This window comes from Phoenix dactylifera, chromosome 1, assembly GCF_009389715.1.
Source record: "Phoenix dactylifera cultivar Barhee BC4 chromosome 1, palm_55x_up_171113_PBpolish2nd_filt_p, whole genome shotgun sequence".
In the NCBI taxonomy this organism is placed as follows: domain Eukaryota; kingdom Viridiplantae; phylum Streptophyta; class Magnoliopsida; order Arecales; family Arecaceae; genus Phoenix; species Phoenix dactylifera.
In genome coordinates, this window is record NC_052392.1 from 366,484 (window position 1) to 385,462 (window position 18,979).

General features: G+C 41.5%; 2 protein-coding genes across 2 annotated transcripts; both read right to left on the reverse strand.

The window, feature by feature from the left end:
• Positions 1-206: 206 nt before the first annotated feature.
• On the reverse strand, positions 207-11,153 carry LOC120104173 (putative disease resistance protein At1g50180). The gene is made up of 2 exons (XM_039114789.1): positions 9,962-11,153; positions 207-643 (listed from the first exon to the last, which is right to left on the reverse strand). Exons 1-2 carry the CDS (start codon positions 11,151-11,153, stop codon positions 207-209), a joined length of 1,629 nt encoding a protein of 542 aa, XP_038970717.1.
• Positions 11,154-16,013: 4,860 nt separating this feature from the next.
• Positions 16,014-18,350, reverse strand: LOC120104175 (putative disease resistance RPP13-like protein 3). The gene has a single exon (XM_039114797.1). The coding sequence runs from the start codon at positions 18,348-18,350 to the stop codon at positions 16,014-16,016; it is 2,337 nt and encodes a 778-aa protein (XP_038970725.1).
• Positions 18,351-18,979: the final 629 nt, after the last annotated feature.

Sequence of the window (18,979 nt, forward strand, 5' to 3'; positions counted from 1 at the left end):
GTACATAGTTCGCAATTTGCAGAGTCTGCAAGTTGTTGTGATCACCACTTATTGGGGCGCTTAGAAATGCAAGTATATTAATATAGACGCGTCTCAGCGTCCGGATTTTCCAAAATGATTTCGGAAGCCAATAAATGCCTGTGTCTCTGACATCCAGAGTCTGCAGATTTAGGAGATGCCGGATGGAGGATGGCAGTCTCTTCAAACTAGTGTTTCTCAATCCCAGGTATCGTAGATGAATCATGCTGCCCGATCTGTTTTGGTAACTCCTTCAAATCTCTTGCGCCCTCGAACTCCAACACTCTTACTAAGTTTAAACCATTCAGAAATTTTCCCGCAGAAGTACTGTCTTTCAAAACTAAATTGAAGCCCAGCAGAGTGCGGAGATGTGGTGAGAAAACAGCAACCTCGTCATTTATACGACTGTGGAAAGCCGCACGATGACACGATATACCATCAGATACTGCCTTGTCGTCGCTGCTGCAAATATGAAGAAATCCATCCTTTCCGGCTTCTGATAGGCCAAAGTCGCGCAGCATATCATGGATGCGTATGCTCTCAACCCGCCCATGAGCCATGCTTCTCTCCACAACCTGGATCATGCACCTCTGCACCAACTCATCCAGCCAGTCCCTTGCGGTGTCTTCCATCGTCTGTGTCTGCTCTTGTGGTATGATATTGGATTGCCCCACAGCGGCGCGACGTTCGCGGCGGAATCCGCATGCCGGGCCCGGTGCATCGCATACGCCGGAACAGGATCGGGTAGATTTCAAAATTTTTCTGAATCAGAACGATTCAGAACCCTTTTGAATTAAGATGGGGACTAAACTAAGATCTAATAATTAATTATGAATTGTTAAACTACCAGAAAATCAGAAATATAAAAGTTCAAATGAAGATCTCATCTTCACCTTTGTGCGGGTAGAATAACACCGCAACCGATGATCGTGGTTTGGTTCCTTGTAGCCGCACAAACGTCCGGCCTCTACAAGTATCCATACGAGGTTGCTGAAGATCAGAGATGGGGCTTCACCGGGGTGCTAGCTCCTTGCAAAAGCCTCTCTTGGATGTCGAAGAAGAAGGAAGAAGAAATCACAAGGATCCCACCTTGTGCAGCCTTCAAAAGGAAGAAGAAAACCTTCACTGTTTTGATTATTTTTCTCCCTTTTTTTTGCTGATTTAAAAATCCCCAAAAACATAGCCTTGCTGCCCCACGCCTGGGAGAAGAGCTCTCACGGATGCTCTTGTGGTGGGGCTTCATTAATAGGGGTTTTAAAAGCCTAGGCGCCAGGAATCCTATTCCTAATAGGATTCCTAGCTTCATTCCTTTATTGGTGGGCTCCCAGCAAAGAAGGAGAGGGGGCCACGCCCCTCCTTGCCCTCTTGGCTGCCCCCTCTTGCTTATTTTGACTTCTCAAAATAAGGCATCAAGAGGAAGGCTCTATTCAAGGAAAAAAAGGCTGAATTAGGCAGGGTTTTCAGGGACTCGATCTAGCCAACTCTTGACTAGGATTTGAGTCAAATTTCTTTGGGTCAGACCCAACATTATTTGACTCAATTAATCAGCAATAAAGGACTTAATTATAATCTAATTATAATTATTTAATTTTTCCATTTAACTCACTAACTCTTAGTGGGTTATTTCAAACATCAATCTCATTGACATTGTGATTCCAAATCACAATTCGACAATCCTAATAATCAGAACCCCTAATGTGTGTGACCTCATAGGTTCTAATCTAACTGGTAATGAGACATATTGAGATCTCCATCTCAATATCACTGAAATACTTTTCAGTGGACTGAAACACTTTCAGTTCTACTCGTCAGGGTTTACCGATCATCAGGTAAATTCCCGTGAGTTCCGACATCTACAAGTGACACCTAGCAGTATGTAGTGGCAACCCAGTAGAATAGAATAATGAACCTCTAGGTGCAGTTATCGTATGATACAGTCCTACTATCGTGGATCCCTACAGGATGGAGGTCATGGACAACTCGTCAAACCCCATCGTCTGTCATATGTCAAGATTTATTCGACTTAAGTTCGAGAGTGGAAAACTCTTTCTCCACTATGCATACTGCCCCGGCCGAGGTCTTACGAACTCAGTCTTATAAATCACATAGGATCTCTCCTTATCTATCAAGGTCGATAGATTCCATATAGGTGCATACCCTACTCCTACAGTGAACCTACTGCAGCCAATCTACACTGCATGGACCCATATGTCTAAAGACCATGTATATGTGCAGTCAAACTACAATAATCTCACTATGAGTAGCCGAAGCACCGCAGGTCAAAGGACCAGTCACACTACTGCAACATCAAGCAAGTCACTGACGAGTGGATAGACATCCAAGTAACTTCTTGTCTTGGTCACGCTCAGTACCCTTGTTCTCTAACAAGCACTTACACTATCACTTCAGTGTCCCTACACTGTGGACTCGAGTCTCGTCCATCCATAAGGAAAGCGATCTGTGCACTGATCTCATCGGATCGATCACTGTCCTCGTGATGATCCATTGATCAGGAGCATTTAGAAATTAATCACTAATGACACATGGCTCAAATTTTCAACTCTTGAGAATATGCGTCATCATCTTATTAATTTCTTGGATGATTCATGGACACATAAGAATATGAATGAAAAGAATGCCCAACTTAATAAATTCATAATAAGGTCAAGTATAAATTTATGTCCTAGATTAAAATAATGCATCAGCCAAATTGGCTTCTAGGGCATACTTCTAACAATCTCCCACTTGCACTAAAGCCAATCAGCCATAAACCTAAAGCCCCATCTTCTCAAGATGCAGTTTTCTGCCGACTTAACTGCTTAGTCAATGGGTCCACCACATTTCCTGTGGAGTCTACTCTCTGATCCTCTACTTATTTCTTTTCGAGGTAATCGCTTATTAGGTTAAACCGCCGCTCTATGTGCTTCGGCTTCTGGTGAGACCTTGACTCTTTAGCTAGTGCTATGGTACCTTTGTTATCGCAGTTGAGTGTTATGGCATCTGATGACATTACACCTAACTCAGCAATGAACTTCTTAAACCAGAAGGTTTCCTCTGCACCCTTAGATACGGCTTAACATTCAGCTTCTAAGGTAGAATCTACAATGATCGGTTTTTTGGAACTCTTCCAATTTACTGAACCATCATTGCACATATTTTGATGTAGACTTTCTATCATCAATATGTGTGCATCCTTCTACCTTCAACTCTGATATTCTTCCAAAGACCAAGAACATGTCCTTAGTTCTTCTCAAGTACTTAAGACTGTTCTTCATATCTATCCAGTGCTTCTTGCCTGGATTTGACTGATATATGCCTCGTGACACTCACAGCATATACTATATCATATCACGTACATAGCATGGTATACATGAGGCTTCCTATAGCCGAAGCATAAGAGATCTTGCTCATTCGCTGAATCTCTTTAGATGTGTTGGGGCGCATCTTCTTGGAGAGATTTGTTCCATGCCTAAGGGATAATAATCCTCTTTTAGAGGTTTCCATGCCGAACCTCTTCAGCACTCCTTCTATGTAATATTCTGTGACAGGACAAGCATCCTTTTAGATCTATCTCTATAGACCTTAATTTCCAAAATATAGGATGCTTTTCCAAAGTCTTTTATGGAGAAATTCTTAGACAACCATATCTTGACCTAAGTTAGCATGGGAACACCATTTCCAATTGGAAGAATATTATCCATGTACAATACGAGGAATACAATAGCCCTCCCACTAACCCTTCTTATAAACACATGGTTCCTCTTCGTTCTTGATGAAATCAAATGATTTGATTATATCGTTGAAACGAGTATTCCAACTCCGAGATTCTTGCTTTAGTCCATAGAAGGACCTTTGCAGTTTGCAGACCTTGTGATCACCATCACAATATCTCATAATCATATTATGCTGCAATATCAAGCAATATTCGAATGGACTTCAGCATGGCTACAGGTGAAAAATTATCCTGATATTCAGTGCCTTCGCACTGACTATAATCTTTCGCCATTAGCCTTGCCTTATAGGTCTCTATCTAGCCATCTGAACTTAATTTTCTCTTGTAGATCCATTTACACCCAATAGGTACTATATCTTCTGGTGGATCTACCAAGGGCCAGACTTGGTTGGAATGCATGGAGTCCTTCTCTGACTTCATCGCTTCTAGCCATCTCTCGGAATCGATGTCTAACATCGCCTCGTTGTAGGTATTGGGATCCTTACCTTGATCCCCATCTCCCATGAGGAACACTTCCTCTACGAGGTGGAGGAGGTACTACATGTACTGGCTTAATAGGTTCTATAGGCACAATGGCTCGTTGCTCTTTAGAGACTTTCTCTTCAAGCTCAATTTTCCTCCCACTGTCTCTGTCAAGGATAAACTATTTTCCATAAAGATAGCATCTAGGCTCACAAACACTTTGTGATCCTTTGGGACGAAAAGTCGTATCCTAATGACTCTTTAGGATATCCTATAAAACGAGCATTAATTGTCCTATCCTCTAACTTGTCCGCCTGTTGTCGCTTGAGTTGAGCTGGACATCCCTAAATCTTGAGATTACCAAGACTCGGCTTCTTACCATGTCATATCTCATATGGTGTGGTAGGAACGGACTTTAGAGGAAATTCTATTCAATAAGTAAATAGCTGAAAATAGAGTATCTATCTAAAGAAACAAGGGTAAATCAGTGAAGCTCATCATGGACCGGACTATATCCAATAGAGTTCGATTCCTCCTTCTGACACTCCGTTGAGCTGAGGTGTACCAGGAGGAGTCCATTATGAAACTATACCATTCTCCTTGAGATAATCACAGAACTCTCCACTAAGGTATTCACTTCCTCGATCTGATCGAAGAACCTTAATGAGTTTTTTCTGTTTATTTTTCTACTTCATATCTCAGCTCTTTGAACCTTTCAAAAATTTCAGATTTGTGTATCATACACATATCCATACCGTGAGTAATCATCGGTAAATGAAGTAAAAAATTACAACCCCTAGCCTGCACATCGAATGGGCCACACACATCAGTGTGTACTAGGGTAAGTATTTCAGTGGACCTCCCTGTGCCCTACAAAGGATAATTTGGCCATCTTTCCTCAAAGGCAGAATTTACAAATCGAATATGACTCGAAAGTCAATGAGCCCAAAAGCTCATGTTTCTCCAATTTGTTTATTCTGTCTTCTCCTATATGGCCAAGCCTGAGGTGCCACAAATACTTTAAATTTATCTCATTTCTGGATCTATTAGATCCTATGGTATTCACTGTTTTCTCAGATACATTCATAGATACATCCATATGTATGTGATAGAGACTGTCAATCATAAAACCACGTTGAACCAATTTATTTCTCAAATAAATGGAACAATAGTCTTATAAAAATCTTTCTGTGCTAAACAAGATACAGAAATTAAATTTCTGCTAGCAATAGGTAACAGTCCCTAAGTATCCTGAGCATTTCTGACATACCTTCTGAAGGTCTGTCACCCTTCATGTTCTTTATGCTTCCCATGTATGTAGGACAGTTACTCTTCCAATGGCCGTCCATTATGCAATGGAAACACTTTTCCTTGCAATTGGCTTTTTTCTTGAAACTTCCTTACTTGGCTTCTTGTCCTTTTTCTGCTTCTTTGCAGGCTTCTTTTTCTTACAGATAGACTCTCTCTTGGAAGTAGAAACCAACTCGACAGCGAGAACGATGCCCCTTGAACTCTTCAAGGTTCCTAAGGTAGTTACCAATTTATTTAACAATTCTGTTTTGGTGCATACAATCTTGTTCATATGGTAGTCTACTATAAACTGTTCATATGAATCTAGAAGGGATTGTAGGATCAGATCTATTTGCAATTCCTCATACATGGTCATACCAAGCTTCTCAAGCTCCTCTAGATCTTTGATCATAGTCAAACAGTGATCGTGGACAGACTGCCCCTCACGCATCTTTGCCTTGAAGAGCCTCTTGGACACTTCAAAATATGCTGCGCAACTCTGATCACCATACAACTCTTGCAGGTGATTTAATATGTCCCTGGCAGTCTCATGTTCTCATGCTGGCATTGTAATTCATTGGACATACATGCCATTGTGCAGCACCTAACTTTATTGTCATTGTTCGTCCACTTAGCATGTGTCTTACGCTGATCAGTGATCGGACAGATTGGTAACACGGGAATTCCATGGTCTAGCACATACCCTAATTTCTCACAATTCAAAACTATTTTGAAATTTGCTGAGCCAGTCTTTATAATTGGGTTTGGTCAAACGGTTGTTCTATAGGATATGAGTTAAATGTCTAGAAGCTGACTTTATAATCCTCAGAGAGTAAAGATTCTAGTTAGAATTTTGTACTTGATCCTAATTTGTTCTAGGGTCTTTTAGAACAAATGTATCTCCCACTATTTTCTCGAATTCCTCACATTCCCCTGGTAGGAAAACGGAAAACCTACACGACTAGGGTTTCTAGTGGGTACTGCGGTCCCACCGATTTACATGCCACCTCACCTAATAGTTATTGGTGACACATAAATGGATGAGTGTACAACTCTTGTACAATACTTCTCAAGCATGTTGCAGTGCTACTTGGTCTCTAAGTTATGAAGACCTCACCTAACAGTTATTGGTCCCATTCCTTAGTTAAGTCAGATCCACCATATACCGTAGAAATAAAGTCGTCATTGGGTCCTCACCTAACAGTTATTGGTGCCCAACCCCACCTTTACCCCTACAACATCTCATGTCTATAGAGAGGTCTAGCCCCCCGATGCAACTTGCCTACTGTGTCCAGCCGAGACAAGTCAACATCAGAAAGACCTTAGCAGCTCTACTACGGTGGAAGACCTATGGACTTAATATTGGTTAATCATGTCTTAGTGTTTGCAACTTGAGCTCTTCATAAGAGGTAATCGAACAATTGGCCAGGTAAGCAGGTGGGAGGCTCCCCTTACTCAGAGAGTAAGGTCCTAATTAAGTAACCACCTTTCATGCTTTCCTAGACACCAATTAGATCAATTAATCTAATATGACTCGCTCATGTTGGTTCACTCTCGACTTGATTGAGGAGGTTTTAGTTTAGGACTCATTTGGATTGGTCTATTAGTTTGCATCATATGTAAATCTATCTACCCCGCATACATTCGCATCACATGCAAACGGCACATCGCAGGTAGTTAAAATCGCAGCAATAAATAAAATTTGAATTTAAATAGGTGATGATTATGGATTCTAATTAGGTCATATTACAAGCACATGCACGTCAGTCGATCAGCTGGTCTTCAACTCTTGAATTGGTCCTAAGTGTCCTTGATTCGATCCTTGATCAACTCTTGATCCAATCGCCATCAACCGCTCAGATTGCCGTTCATCTCATGTACTATCTTCGACTGATCGTTGACGTACATTACATCACAGAAATACAACCAGATATAGAAATAAATTACATCCCCTTTAGGAGGCACGCAGGCCACTCAAAACATCAAATAAGATGCATGCAAGCATCTGAAAATATTACATGACATTACAGATCACATCGCAGGTCTTTACATTTGATATCAAAAGGGTTTGAATCCTATGATCATCACTACATGCATCTTATGCATGATTTTATCAAATCTGTTATTATGCAACCATCTGAGATCCAGATCATGCAATACCTTAATTTTAAACATCATAATCACATCATAATTTTAAAACTAACATCGCATGATCGATCTAACAAAATCAGCATGCTGAAAATTTCAGCATCACGAAATTTCAGCACGCAGAATTTTTCAGCATGCATAATAATTAAAAAATCAGAATTAATTCATAATCAATTAACTATTATCTTAATTGGATCCCCAAAACTATGGCTCTGATACCACTATTGGATTGCCCCACAGCGGCGCGACGTTCGCGGCGGAATCCGCATGCCGGGCCCGGTGCATCGCATACGCCGGAACAGGATCGGGTAGATTTCAAAATTTTTCTGAATCAGAACGATTCAGAACCCTTTTGAATTAAGATGGGGACTAAACTAAGATCTAATAATTAATTATGAATTGTTAAACTACCAGAAAATCAGAAATATAAAAGTTCAAATGAAGATCTCATCTTCACCTTTGTGCGGGCAGAAGAACACCGCAACCGATGATCGTGGTTTGGTTCCTTGTAGCCGCACAAACGTCCGGCCTCTACAAGTATCCACACGAGATTGCTGAAGATCAGAGATGGGGCTTCACCGGGGTGCTAGCTCCTTGCAAAAGCCTCTCTTGGATGTCGAAGAAGAAGGAAGAAGAAATCACAAGGATCCCACCTTGTGCAGCCTTCAAAAGGAAGAAGAAAACCCTTCACTGTTTTGATTATTTTTTCTCCCTTTTTTTTGCTGATTTAAAAATCCCCAAAAACATAGCCTTGCTGCCCCACGCCTGGGAGAAGAGCTCTCACGGATGCTCTTGTGGTGGGGCTTCATTAATAGGGGTTTTTAAAAGCCTAGGCGCCAGGAATCCTATTCCTAATAGGATTCCTAGCTTCATTCCTTTATTGGTGGGCTCCCAGCAAAGAAGGAGAGGGGGCTACGCCCCTCCTTGCCCTCTTGGCTGCCCCCTCTTGCTTATTTTGACTTCTCAAAATAAGGCATCAAGAGGGAGGCTCTATTCAAGGAAAAAAGGCTGAATTAGGCAGGGTTTTCAGGGACTCGATCTAGCCAACTCTTGACTAGGATTTGAGTCAAATTTCTTTGGGTCAGACCCAACATTATTTGACTCAATTAATCAGCAATAAAAGACTTAATTATAATCTAATTATAATTATTTAATTTTTCTATTTAACTCACTAACTCCTAGTGGGTTATTTCAAACATCAATCTCATTGACATTGTGATTCCAAATCACAATTCGACAATCCTAATAATCAGAACCCCTAATGTGTGTGACCTCATAGGTTCTAATCTAACTGGTAATGAGACATATTGAGATCTTCATCTCAATATCACTGAAACACTTTTCAGTGGACTGAAACACTTTCAGTTCTACTCGTCAGGGTTTACCGATCATCAGGTAAATTTCCGTGAGTTCCGACATCCACAAGTGACACCTAGCAGTATGTAGTGGCAACCCAGTAGAATAGAATAATGAACCTCTAGGTGCAGTTATCGTATGATACAGTCCTACTATCGTGGATCCCTACAGGACGGAGGTCATGGACAACTCGTCAAACCCCATCGTCTGTCATATGTCAAGATTTATTCGACTTAAATTCGAGAGTGGAAAACTCTTTCTCCACTATGCATACTGCCCCGGCCGAGGTCTTACGAACTCAGTCTTATAAATCACATAGGATCTCTCCTTATCTATCAAGGTCGATAGATTCCATATAGGTGCATACCCTACTCCTACAGTGAACCTACTGCAGCCAATCTACACTGCATGGACCCATATGTCTAGAGACCATGTATATGTGCAGTCAAACTACAATAACCTTACTATGAGTAGCCGAAGCACCGCAGGTCAAAGGACCAGTCACACTACTGCAACATCAAGCAAGTCACTGACGAGTGGATAGACATCCAAATAACTTCTTGTCTTGGTCACGCTCAGTACCCTTGTTCTCTAACAAGCACTTACACTATCACTTCAGTGTCCCTACACTGTGGACTCGAGTCTCGTCCATCCATAAGGAAAGCGATCTGTGCACTGATCTCATCGGATCGATCACTGTCCTCGTGATGATCCATTGATCAGGAGCATTTAGAAATTAATCACTAATGACACATGGCTCAAATTTTCAACTCTTGAGAATATGCGTCATCATCTTATTAATTTCTTGGACGATTCATGGACACATAAGAACATGAATGAAAAGAATGCCCAACTTAATAAATTCATAATAAGGTCAAGTACAAATTTATGTCCCAGATTAAAATAATGCATCAGCCAAATTGGCTTCTAGGGCATACTTCTAACATATGAGACCTTCGGCGATCCACAACCTAACCAATTTGGAAGTGGAGATAGTTGAGTCCTCTGGGAACGCAGCGATGTACAAGAAACATGGTTTTAACGGATATGGCAGGTCATCGTAACTCAAGCCCAATATACGGAGGCATTCCTGCCCATCTCCACTAGATTCCCATTTCATGTTCCGAGCTACTCTCAACCAGGTGTCGTAGCTACGATCTTTCCTCGACAGAAGGCCCCCTAACACCACAAGTGCAAGAGGAAGTCCACCACACCTCTTTGCAAGCTTCTGGGCCAATGCCTCCAGCTCAGTCGGGACGTCTTGATTTGGTGGAAATGCCTTCCTACAGAAGAGTTCCAAACTCTGTGCGTCGTTCAAAAGCTGCAGTTCATGTGGAGGAATCCATGGCTCGGCATGTCTTGCAACTTCAATTTTACGGGTAGTAAGCAGTATTCTGCTACCGTTGTTTCCATTAGAAAAGATGTGATGCATTTGTCTCCAAACATCAACACTCCATACATCATCCATCACGACCAAATGCCTTTTGTCTCGTAGGAAGTTACGGAGCTGCTCTCTCACTTCTTCTTCACCCATCTGCTCTAACTCTTCTAGTGTAATTCTTGTATTTCTTTCTTTCTTCTTTGTGAGTTCCATCACCTTTTTCATGATATCCTTGAGTAGCTCAATAACTCGGTACTTCTGAGAAACTGAAATCCAAGCAAAGGTGTCAAAATGTTCTCTAATCGCTGGGTCAATATGCAGTTTTCTTGCGAGGGTGGTCTTGCCAAGCCCACCCATACCCACTATAGAAACTACACTGCAGTTTTTGTTCTCCGGATCAACTAATTGTTTCACTAATTTTTCCTTATCATCCTCAAAGCCTACGACATCAGTGTCGTCGTAGAAATGGGGAGGGAATTGTCTCAGTGCTTGCAAACTGTCGTCCACTCCACTACCTTCACCTAGATTAGCAATGCCATATCTATCTCTGCCATTGGAAATACTCTGGATCTTGATCTTTATCTGCTCAATTCCGGAACTAATTTTACGGTGGGTGATCAATTCACAAGGTTTGTGAGAGTACCTTGAAATGGAGCCCATGCAGCCTCTCCTTTGGTGTCGGCTCTCGTGCATGGACTTGATGGCGTCTATAACGTCTTCCATTTCATAGGCTACACCTCTTATCCCACTTATCCAGCTCTCCATTGTTGCATCTCCTCTCTTCCTTCTGGAAACCTTGCAATAGCTGGAGTTGTGTTTTCACCCATTCGATCTGATCACGCAAACCACCCAAGCAAACAGCTTCCTGGGTAAGAAGCTTGGCAAGCTGAGACATCACATGAGCAACAATAATCTCAGCCATCTCTCCTCGGAAAAGACTTCGTCAACATATCAGAACCATTGTCATCTGTATGAATTTTTTCAAGTTCCAACAACTTAGAACTCAGAACATCTCGAATCCAATGGTATCTCACATCTATATGCTTCGATCTTGAATGAAAGGTAGAGTTTTTACCAAGATGGATAGCACTCTGATTATCACAATATAACACATAGTGCTCTTGCTTGAAACCAAGCTCCTCAATATATTTTCTCAACCATAGCAACTCTTTACATGATTCTGTTACTGCAATGAACTCTGCTTCAGTGGTAGAAAGTGTAACACACTTCTGTAACTTTGATTGCCATGCCACGGCTCCTCCTGCAATAGTAATTAGATAACCTGAAGTAGATCTGCGAGTATCAACATCTCCAGCCATATCTGCATCTGTGTAACCAACTAGCATAGGTTTCTCACATCCAAAGCTAAGTTTCAAACTGGACGTACCTCGAAGATATCTCATAATCCACTTCACTGCATTCCAATGCTCTCTTCCTAGATTTGAAAGAAAACGACTAACTGTGCCAACTGCATGAGCCATGTCTGGTCTTGTACACACCATTGCATACATCAAACTTCCTACCGCTGAAGAATATGGAACTTTCTGCATGTCTTTCTTTTCTTCATCTGTAGAAGGACACTGTTTAGTGCTCAATTTAAAGTGAGTAGCAAGAGAAGTACTAACCACTTTAGCTTTGTTCATATTAAACTTCTGAAGTACTTTCTCAATGTACTTTTCTTGTGACATGTACAACTTCTTAGCATCTCTGTCTCGATTAATCCTTATGCTAAGGATCTGTTTTGTTGACCCTAAGTCTTTCATAGCAAAAGACTTATTTAATTGCTTCTTCAACCTATCAATCCGAGAAGCATTCTTGCCAACAATCAACATGTCATCAACATAAAGCAACAAAATAATAAAATCATCATTATCAAATTTCTGCACAAAAACACAATGGTCAGAAATTGTCTTCTTGTAACCATGCTCCCCCATAACTGACTCAAATTTCTTGTACCATTGTCTCGGTGCCTGCTTCAAGCCATAAAGACTTTTCTTTAATCTGCATACATAATCCTCTTTTTCCTTTTCCTCGAAACCTTCTGGCTGCTCCATGTAAATTTCTTCCTCTAAGTCACCATGAAGGAAAGCAGTCTTGACATCCATCTGCTCAATCTCTAGATCAAGACTAGCTGCTAAACCGAGAACAACTCGAATAGATGACATCTTCACAACTGGAGCAAATATTTCATTAAAATCAACACCTCTTTTTTGGCTGAATCCCTTGACAACCAATCTAGCTTTATACCGTGGACATGATGAGTGTTCTTCTTGCTTCACTCTGTACACCCACCTATTCTTCAAAGCTCTTTTGCCTTTAGGCAACTTTACTAACTCAAAGGTGTGATTCTCATATAGTGACTTCATTTCATCCTTCATGGCCTCAATCCATTCTTTCTTGTGTTCATCTTCCATCGCTTCTTCATAATTTTCGGGTTCTCCCCCGTCAGTAAGTAGAACTTATTCATTAGCTGAATACCGTGTGGAAGGTTGTTTGTTTCTGTTAGATCTCCTAAGTTGAGCTGGAATATCTGGTTCTTGCAACTGATTATCAGCATCATTATTTGCTTCAGCCTGTATGGGAGCATTTTCATTCACATCAACTGCATCTGGCTGGTCATTCTGCAACTCATCAGCATTTTCTGGCACTGGTGTTGGTGCTATAGGAACTGGATCCAAGTCTATCATGTCATCACTATACTGTGGCTCTGTCTTATCTGCTTTCTCAATGTCCTGTATGGTTTGATCTTCCATGAACACAACATCACGGCTTCTAATAAGCTTTTTGCTGACTGGATCATAAAACTTGTACCCAAAATTATCCTGGCCATACCCTAAAAATATGCACTGTCTAGTTTTGGCATCAAGTTTGGACCTTTCATCTTTGGAAATATGCACAAATGCCTTGCATCCAAAGACATGAAGATGATCATAAGAAACATCTTTACCTGTCCAGACTCTGTTTGGCACATCAAACTGCAAGGGAACACAAGGTGTGAGATTCAATACATGTACAACTGTACTCAAAGCCTCACCCCAAAAGGATCTTGGCAACCCTACTTGTGAAAGCAAACATCTGACTCTCTCCACCAATGTCCTATTCATTCTTTCTGCCAAACCATTCAATTGAGGTGTCTTCGGAGGTGTTTTCTGATGCTGAATACCCTGTTCTCGACAATAATCATCAAATGGACCTGAGTATTCTCCTCCATTATCTGTTAGGATACATTTCAGCTTTCTCCCTGTTTCTCTCTCAACTGAGGCCTGAAACTGTTTGAAAACATCCAATACATGATCCTTTGTCTTTAAGGTGTAAACCCATCTCTTTCTTGATTGATCATCAATGAATGTCACAAAATAATGAGCACCACCAAGTGTCATTGTCTTCATTGGACCACAAACATCTGAATGCACCAGATCAAGTGCATTTGGTTTTCTGGAAGGAGGGGATTCTTTGAAGGAAACTTTGTTCTGCTTACCTGCTAAACAGTGAGCACAATTTCTCAGATGAGTACTCTTCACGCTATGTAGTAGTCCTTTCTTAGCCAACATCGATAAGCCTTTCTCACTCATGTGACACAGTCTCTTGTGCCATAACTCAACTGTATCTTCATTCTCCACTGCATTGATAGTGGTTCTGGAGAGCCCTGTCTGTAACAAGTATAAAGTTGAGTGCTTTTTACCTGTAGCCACAACCAAAGCTCCTTTAGTGAGCTTCCATCTACCATCAGAGAAAGTATTGCAGAATCTTTCATCATCAAGTCTACCCACAGAAAGTAGATTGTAACGGATGTTGGAAATATGTTTCACATTTTTAAGAACCAACTTTGTGCCATTGTTGGTTTCTAAACAAACATCGCCTACACCGACAACTTTGGCTATGCCACTATCTCCCATTTTTACAACCCCAAAATCACCAGCTATATAGGTTGAAAAGAGATCCCTCCGCGATGTAGCATGAATAGAAGCACCACTGTCAACGACCCAGCTCATCTCATGACATGCAAGATTAACAACATCAACGTCATAAGCAATAAGAAAGTTTTCAATAATGGAAACCTGATCTTTATCATTATCATCTTTCTTCTTATCTGTATCTTTGTTTTGCTTGTTTTCCCTCTTCAGCTTTCGACAATACTTCTTGATATGCCCCTTTCCACCACAATGATAACACTCAACATTAGCGAATTTATTGGACTTACTTCTGGTCTTGCCTCTGTACTTCGAATCTCTACTTTTACTCCTCCCCCTCGTCTCAGTAACTAAGACATCTGACTGTGAAGAGGAACCCTGTGATTTTCATCTCATCTCTTCATTCAAAATACTACTCTTAGCTAAATCCATTGAGATAACACCATTCGGGGCTGAGTTAGATAATGTTGTTCTCACTGTCTCCCACGAGTTCGGCAGAGTGCCTAGAAGCCATAATCCCTGTACCTCATCATCAAAATTGATACCCATTGTGGCCAATTGATTAATGATCCCTTGAAATGTATTCAAATGATCTGTCATAGGAGTTCCATCCTGATACCTCAAGGACATCATCTGCTTTATGAGGAACAATTTATTATTTCCAGTTTTCCGGGCATACAACTGTTCAAGCTTGGTCCATAAACTGCGTGCATGTGTCTCTCCACTAATATGATTCAAAATATTGTCATCTACCTATTGCCTGATATATCCACACACTTGTCGATGGAGCAATTTCCACTCCTCTTCAGTTTTATCATCAGGTTTCATAGTAGAAAATACCGGTTGATGATAACCTTTCACATAGAGAAGACCTTCCATCTTTTCTTTCCATGTATGATAATTAGTACCATTCAGATTAATCATTCTAGCAGTATTTGTTTCCATTGTTCACACAAGATAAAACAATTCGACAACCTCGCTCTGATACCACTTGTTGGGATTGAGAGGTAACAACAAACAAGATAATTAAAGCACAACGGAATCGACAACTCTCCCACCTTGTGTAAACCTGTTAGAAAACAAACAACTAGAGCCAATCCAACTAATATATATATATATCAAGGCATTCACAAATACTTAGCTGATCAGAAAAATAAAACACAAAAGGAATACCAAATTTTAACGTGGAAAACCTCCCCAATGTGGAGAGTAAAAACCACGGGACCGTAGTCCACCCAAAAACTTCCACTATCAACAAATAATGGGTATACAATCTGTTCTCTCTAGCCAAAACTAGAGGCATATATCACCACATAATCTCAAGAACAATATTCTTGGCAAACATCAATTATAAGAGAGAAAGATTGAGAAGATCTCACATAAACAGCAGCCACGTTTCTGAAAAATCTGACTGTGATAGAAGACTGCAAATGGCGATCACACCATACAGATTGAAGAACCACGCGTTGCGAACCTGCTGTCCAAATGTCAGCTCGATCGGACCACGGATCACCTCCCGATCGTCGTTTGATCAAGACTGCGCGCTGAATATCAATTCTGCATCTTCTCCCCCTGCCTCCCTCTATTTTTAATTCGTGGAAGACGGCTCACATACCCTGCATTCTCAACATAAAAGGTTGCCCTAATGGGCCTCACATTTTGGGCCAAAAATAGTCCTACCAAATAGGCTAAAACTAATTAATTTAGCCCACATTTATTGGGCTAAGTCTCCTCCAATATAGGAGGGATAACCCAACAGTGGTCTGAGTAACAATCGCCCAAACAAATTCAACGAACGGAGGTGGTGCAGGTTTGGTGCATGAGCAAAAAGGATGCCCCTAGGCATAAGAGAAAATTCCAGAGTCAAGGAGACGAGGCTGTCCATTTTCTCGATTGCTTTTCCAAGCGACTTTCCAAGCATTCTGCCGCATGTTCTGTCCATTGCCTCCTCAGTAAAGCCGGGTGTAGTAACCCAATTTTTGATGAATCTTATGGCTAGAATATGGTTGAAAAGACTGATGACATTTATATTACGTACATAGTTCGCAATTTGCAGAGTCTGCAAGTTGTTGTGATCACCACTTATTGGGGCGCTTAGAAATGCAAGTATATTAATATGGACGTGTCTCAGCGTCCGGATTTTCCAAAATGATTTTGGAAGCCAATAAATGCCTGTGTCTCTGACATCCAGAGTCTGCAGATTTAGAAGATGCCGGATGGAGGATGGCAGTCTCTTCAAACCAGTGTTTCTCAATCCCAGGTATCGTAGATGAATCATGCTGCCGATCTGTTTTGGTAACTCTTTCAAATCTCTTGCGCCCTCGAACTCCAACACTCTTACTAAGTTTAAACCATTCAGAAATTTTCCCGCAGAAGTACTGTCTTTCAAAACTAAATTGAAGCCCAGCAGAGTGCGGAGATGTGGTGAGAAAACAGCAACCTCGTCATTTATATGACTGTGGAAAGCCGCACGATGACACGATATACCATCAGATACTGCCTTGTCGTCGCTGCTGCAAATATGAAGAAATCCATCCTTTCCGGCTTCTGATAGGCCAAAGTCGCGCAGCATATCTTGGATGCGTATGCTCTCAACCCGCCCATGAGCCATGCTTCTCTCCACAACCTGGATCATGCACCTCTGCACCAACTCATCCAGCCAGTCCCTTGCGGTGTCTTCCATCGTCTGTGTCTGCTCTTGTGGTATGAGACCTTCGGCGATCCACAACCTAACCAATTTGGAAGCGGAGATAGTTGAGTCCTCTGGGAACGCAGCGATGTACAAGAAACATGGTTTTAACGGATATGGCAGGTCATCATAACTCAAGCCCAATATACGGAGGCATTCCTGCCCATCTCCACTAGATTCCCATTTCATGTTCCGAGCTACTCTCAACCAGGTGTCGTAGCTACGATCTTTCCTCGACAGAAGGCCCCCTAACACCACAAGTGCAAGAGGAAGTCCACCACACCTCTTTGCAAGCTTCTGGGCCAATGCCTCCAGCTCAGTCGGGACGTCTTGATTTGGTGGAAATGCCTTCCTACGGAAGAGTTCCAAACTCTGTGCGTCGTTCAAAAGCTGCAGTTCATGTGGAGGAATCCATGGCTCGGCATGTCTTGCAACTTCAATTTTACGGGTAGTAAGCAGTATTCTGCTACCGTTGTTTCCATTAGAAAAGATGTGATGCATTTGTCTCCAAACATCAACACTCCATACATCATCCATCACGACCAAATGCCTTTTGTCTCGTAGGAAGTTACGGAGCTGCTCTCTCACTTCTTCTTCACCCATCTGCTCTAACTCTTCTAGTGTAATTCTTGTATTTCTTTGTTTCTTCTTTGTGAGTCCCATCACCTTTTTCATGATATCCTTGAGTAGCTCAATAACTCGGTACTTCTGAGAAACTGAAATCCAAGCAAAGGTGTCAAAATGTTCTCTAATCGCTGGGTCATTATGCAGTTTTCTTGCGAGGGTGGTCTTGCCAAGCCCACCCATACCCACTATAGAAACTACACTGCAGTTTTTGTTCTCCGGATCAACTAATTGTTTCACTAATTTTTCCTTATCATCCTCAAAGCCTACGACATCAGTGTCGTCGTAGAAATGGGGAGGGAATTGTCTCAGTGCTTGCAAACTGTCGTCCACTCCACTACTTTCACCTAGATTAGCAATGCCATATCTATCTCTGCCATCGGAAATACTCTGGATCTTGATCTTTATTTGCTCAATTCTGGAACTAATTTTACGGTGGGTGATCAATTCACAAGGTTTGTGAGAGTACCTTGAAATGGAGCCCATGCAGCCTCTCCTTTGGTGTCGGCTCTCGTGCATGTACTTGATGGCGTCTATAACGTCTTCCATTTCATAGGCTACACCTCTTATCCCACTTATCCAGCTCTCTATTGTTGCATCTCCTCTCTTCCTTCTGGAATCTGCATCTTTGAGGAAACCTTGCAATAGCTGGAGTTGTGTTTTCACCCATTCGATCTGATCACGCAAGCCACCCAAGCAAACAGCTTCCTGGGTAAGAAGCTTGGCAAGCTGAGACATCACATGAGCAACAATAATCTCAGCCATCTCTCCTCGAAAAAGACTTCGTCAACATATCAGAACCATTGTCATCTGTATGAATTTTTTCAAGTTCCAACAACTTAGAACTCAGAACATCTCGAATCCAATGGTATCTCACATCTATATGCTTCGATCTTGAATGAAAGGTAGAGTTTTTACCAAGATGGATAGCACTCTGATTATCACAATATTACACATAGTGCTCTTGCTTGAAACCAGGCTCCTCAATATATTTTCTCAACCATAGCATCTCTTTACATGATTCTGTTGCTGCAATGAACTCTGCTTCAGTGGTAGAAAGTGCAACACACTTCTGTAACTTTGATTGCCATGCCACGGCTCCTCCTGCAAAAGTAATTAGATAACCTGAAGTAGATCTGCGAGTATCAACATCTCCAGCCATATCTGCATCTGTGTAACCAACTAGCATAGGTTTCTCACATCCAAAGCTAAGTTTCAAACTGGACGTAACTCGAAGATATCTCATAATCCACTTCACTGCATTCCAATGCTCTCTTCCTGGATTTGAAAGAAAACGACTAACTGTGCCAACTGCATGAGCCATGTCTGGTCTTATACACACCATTGCATACATCAAACTTCCTACC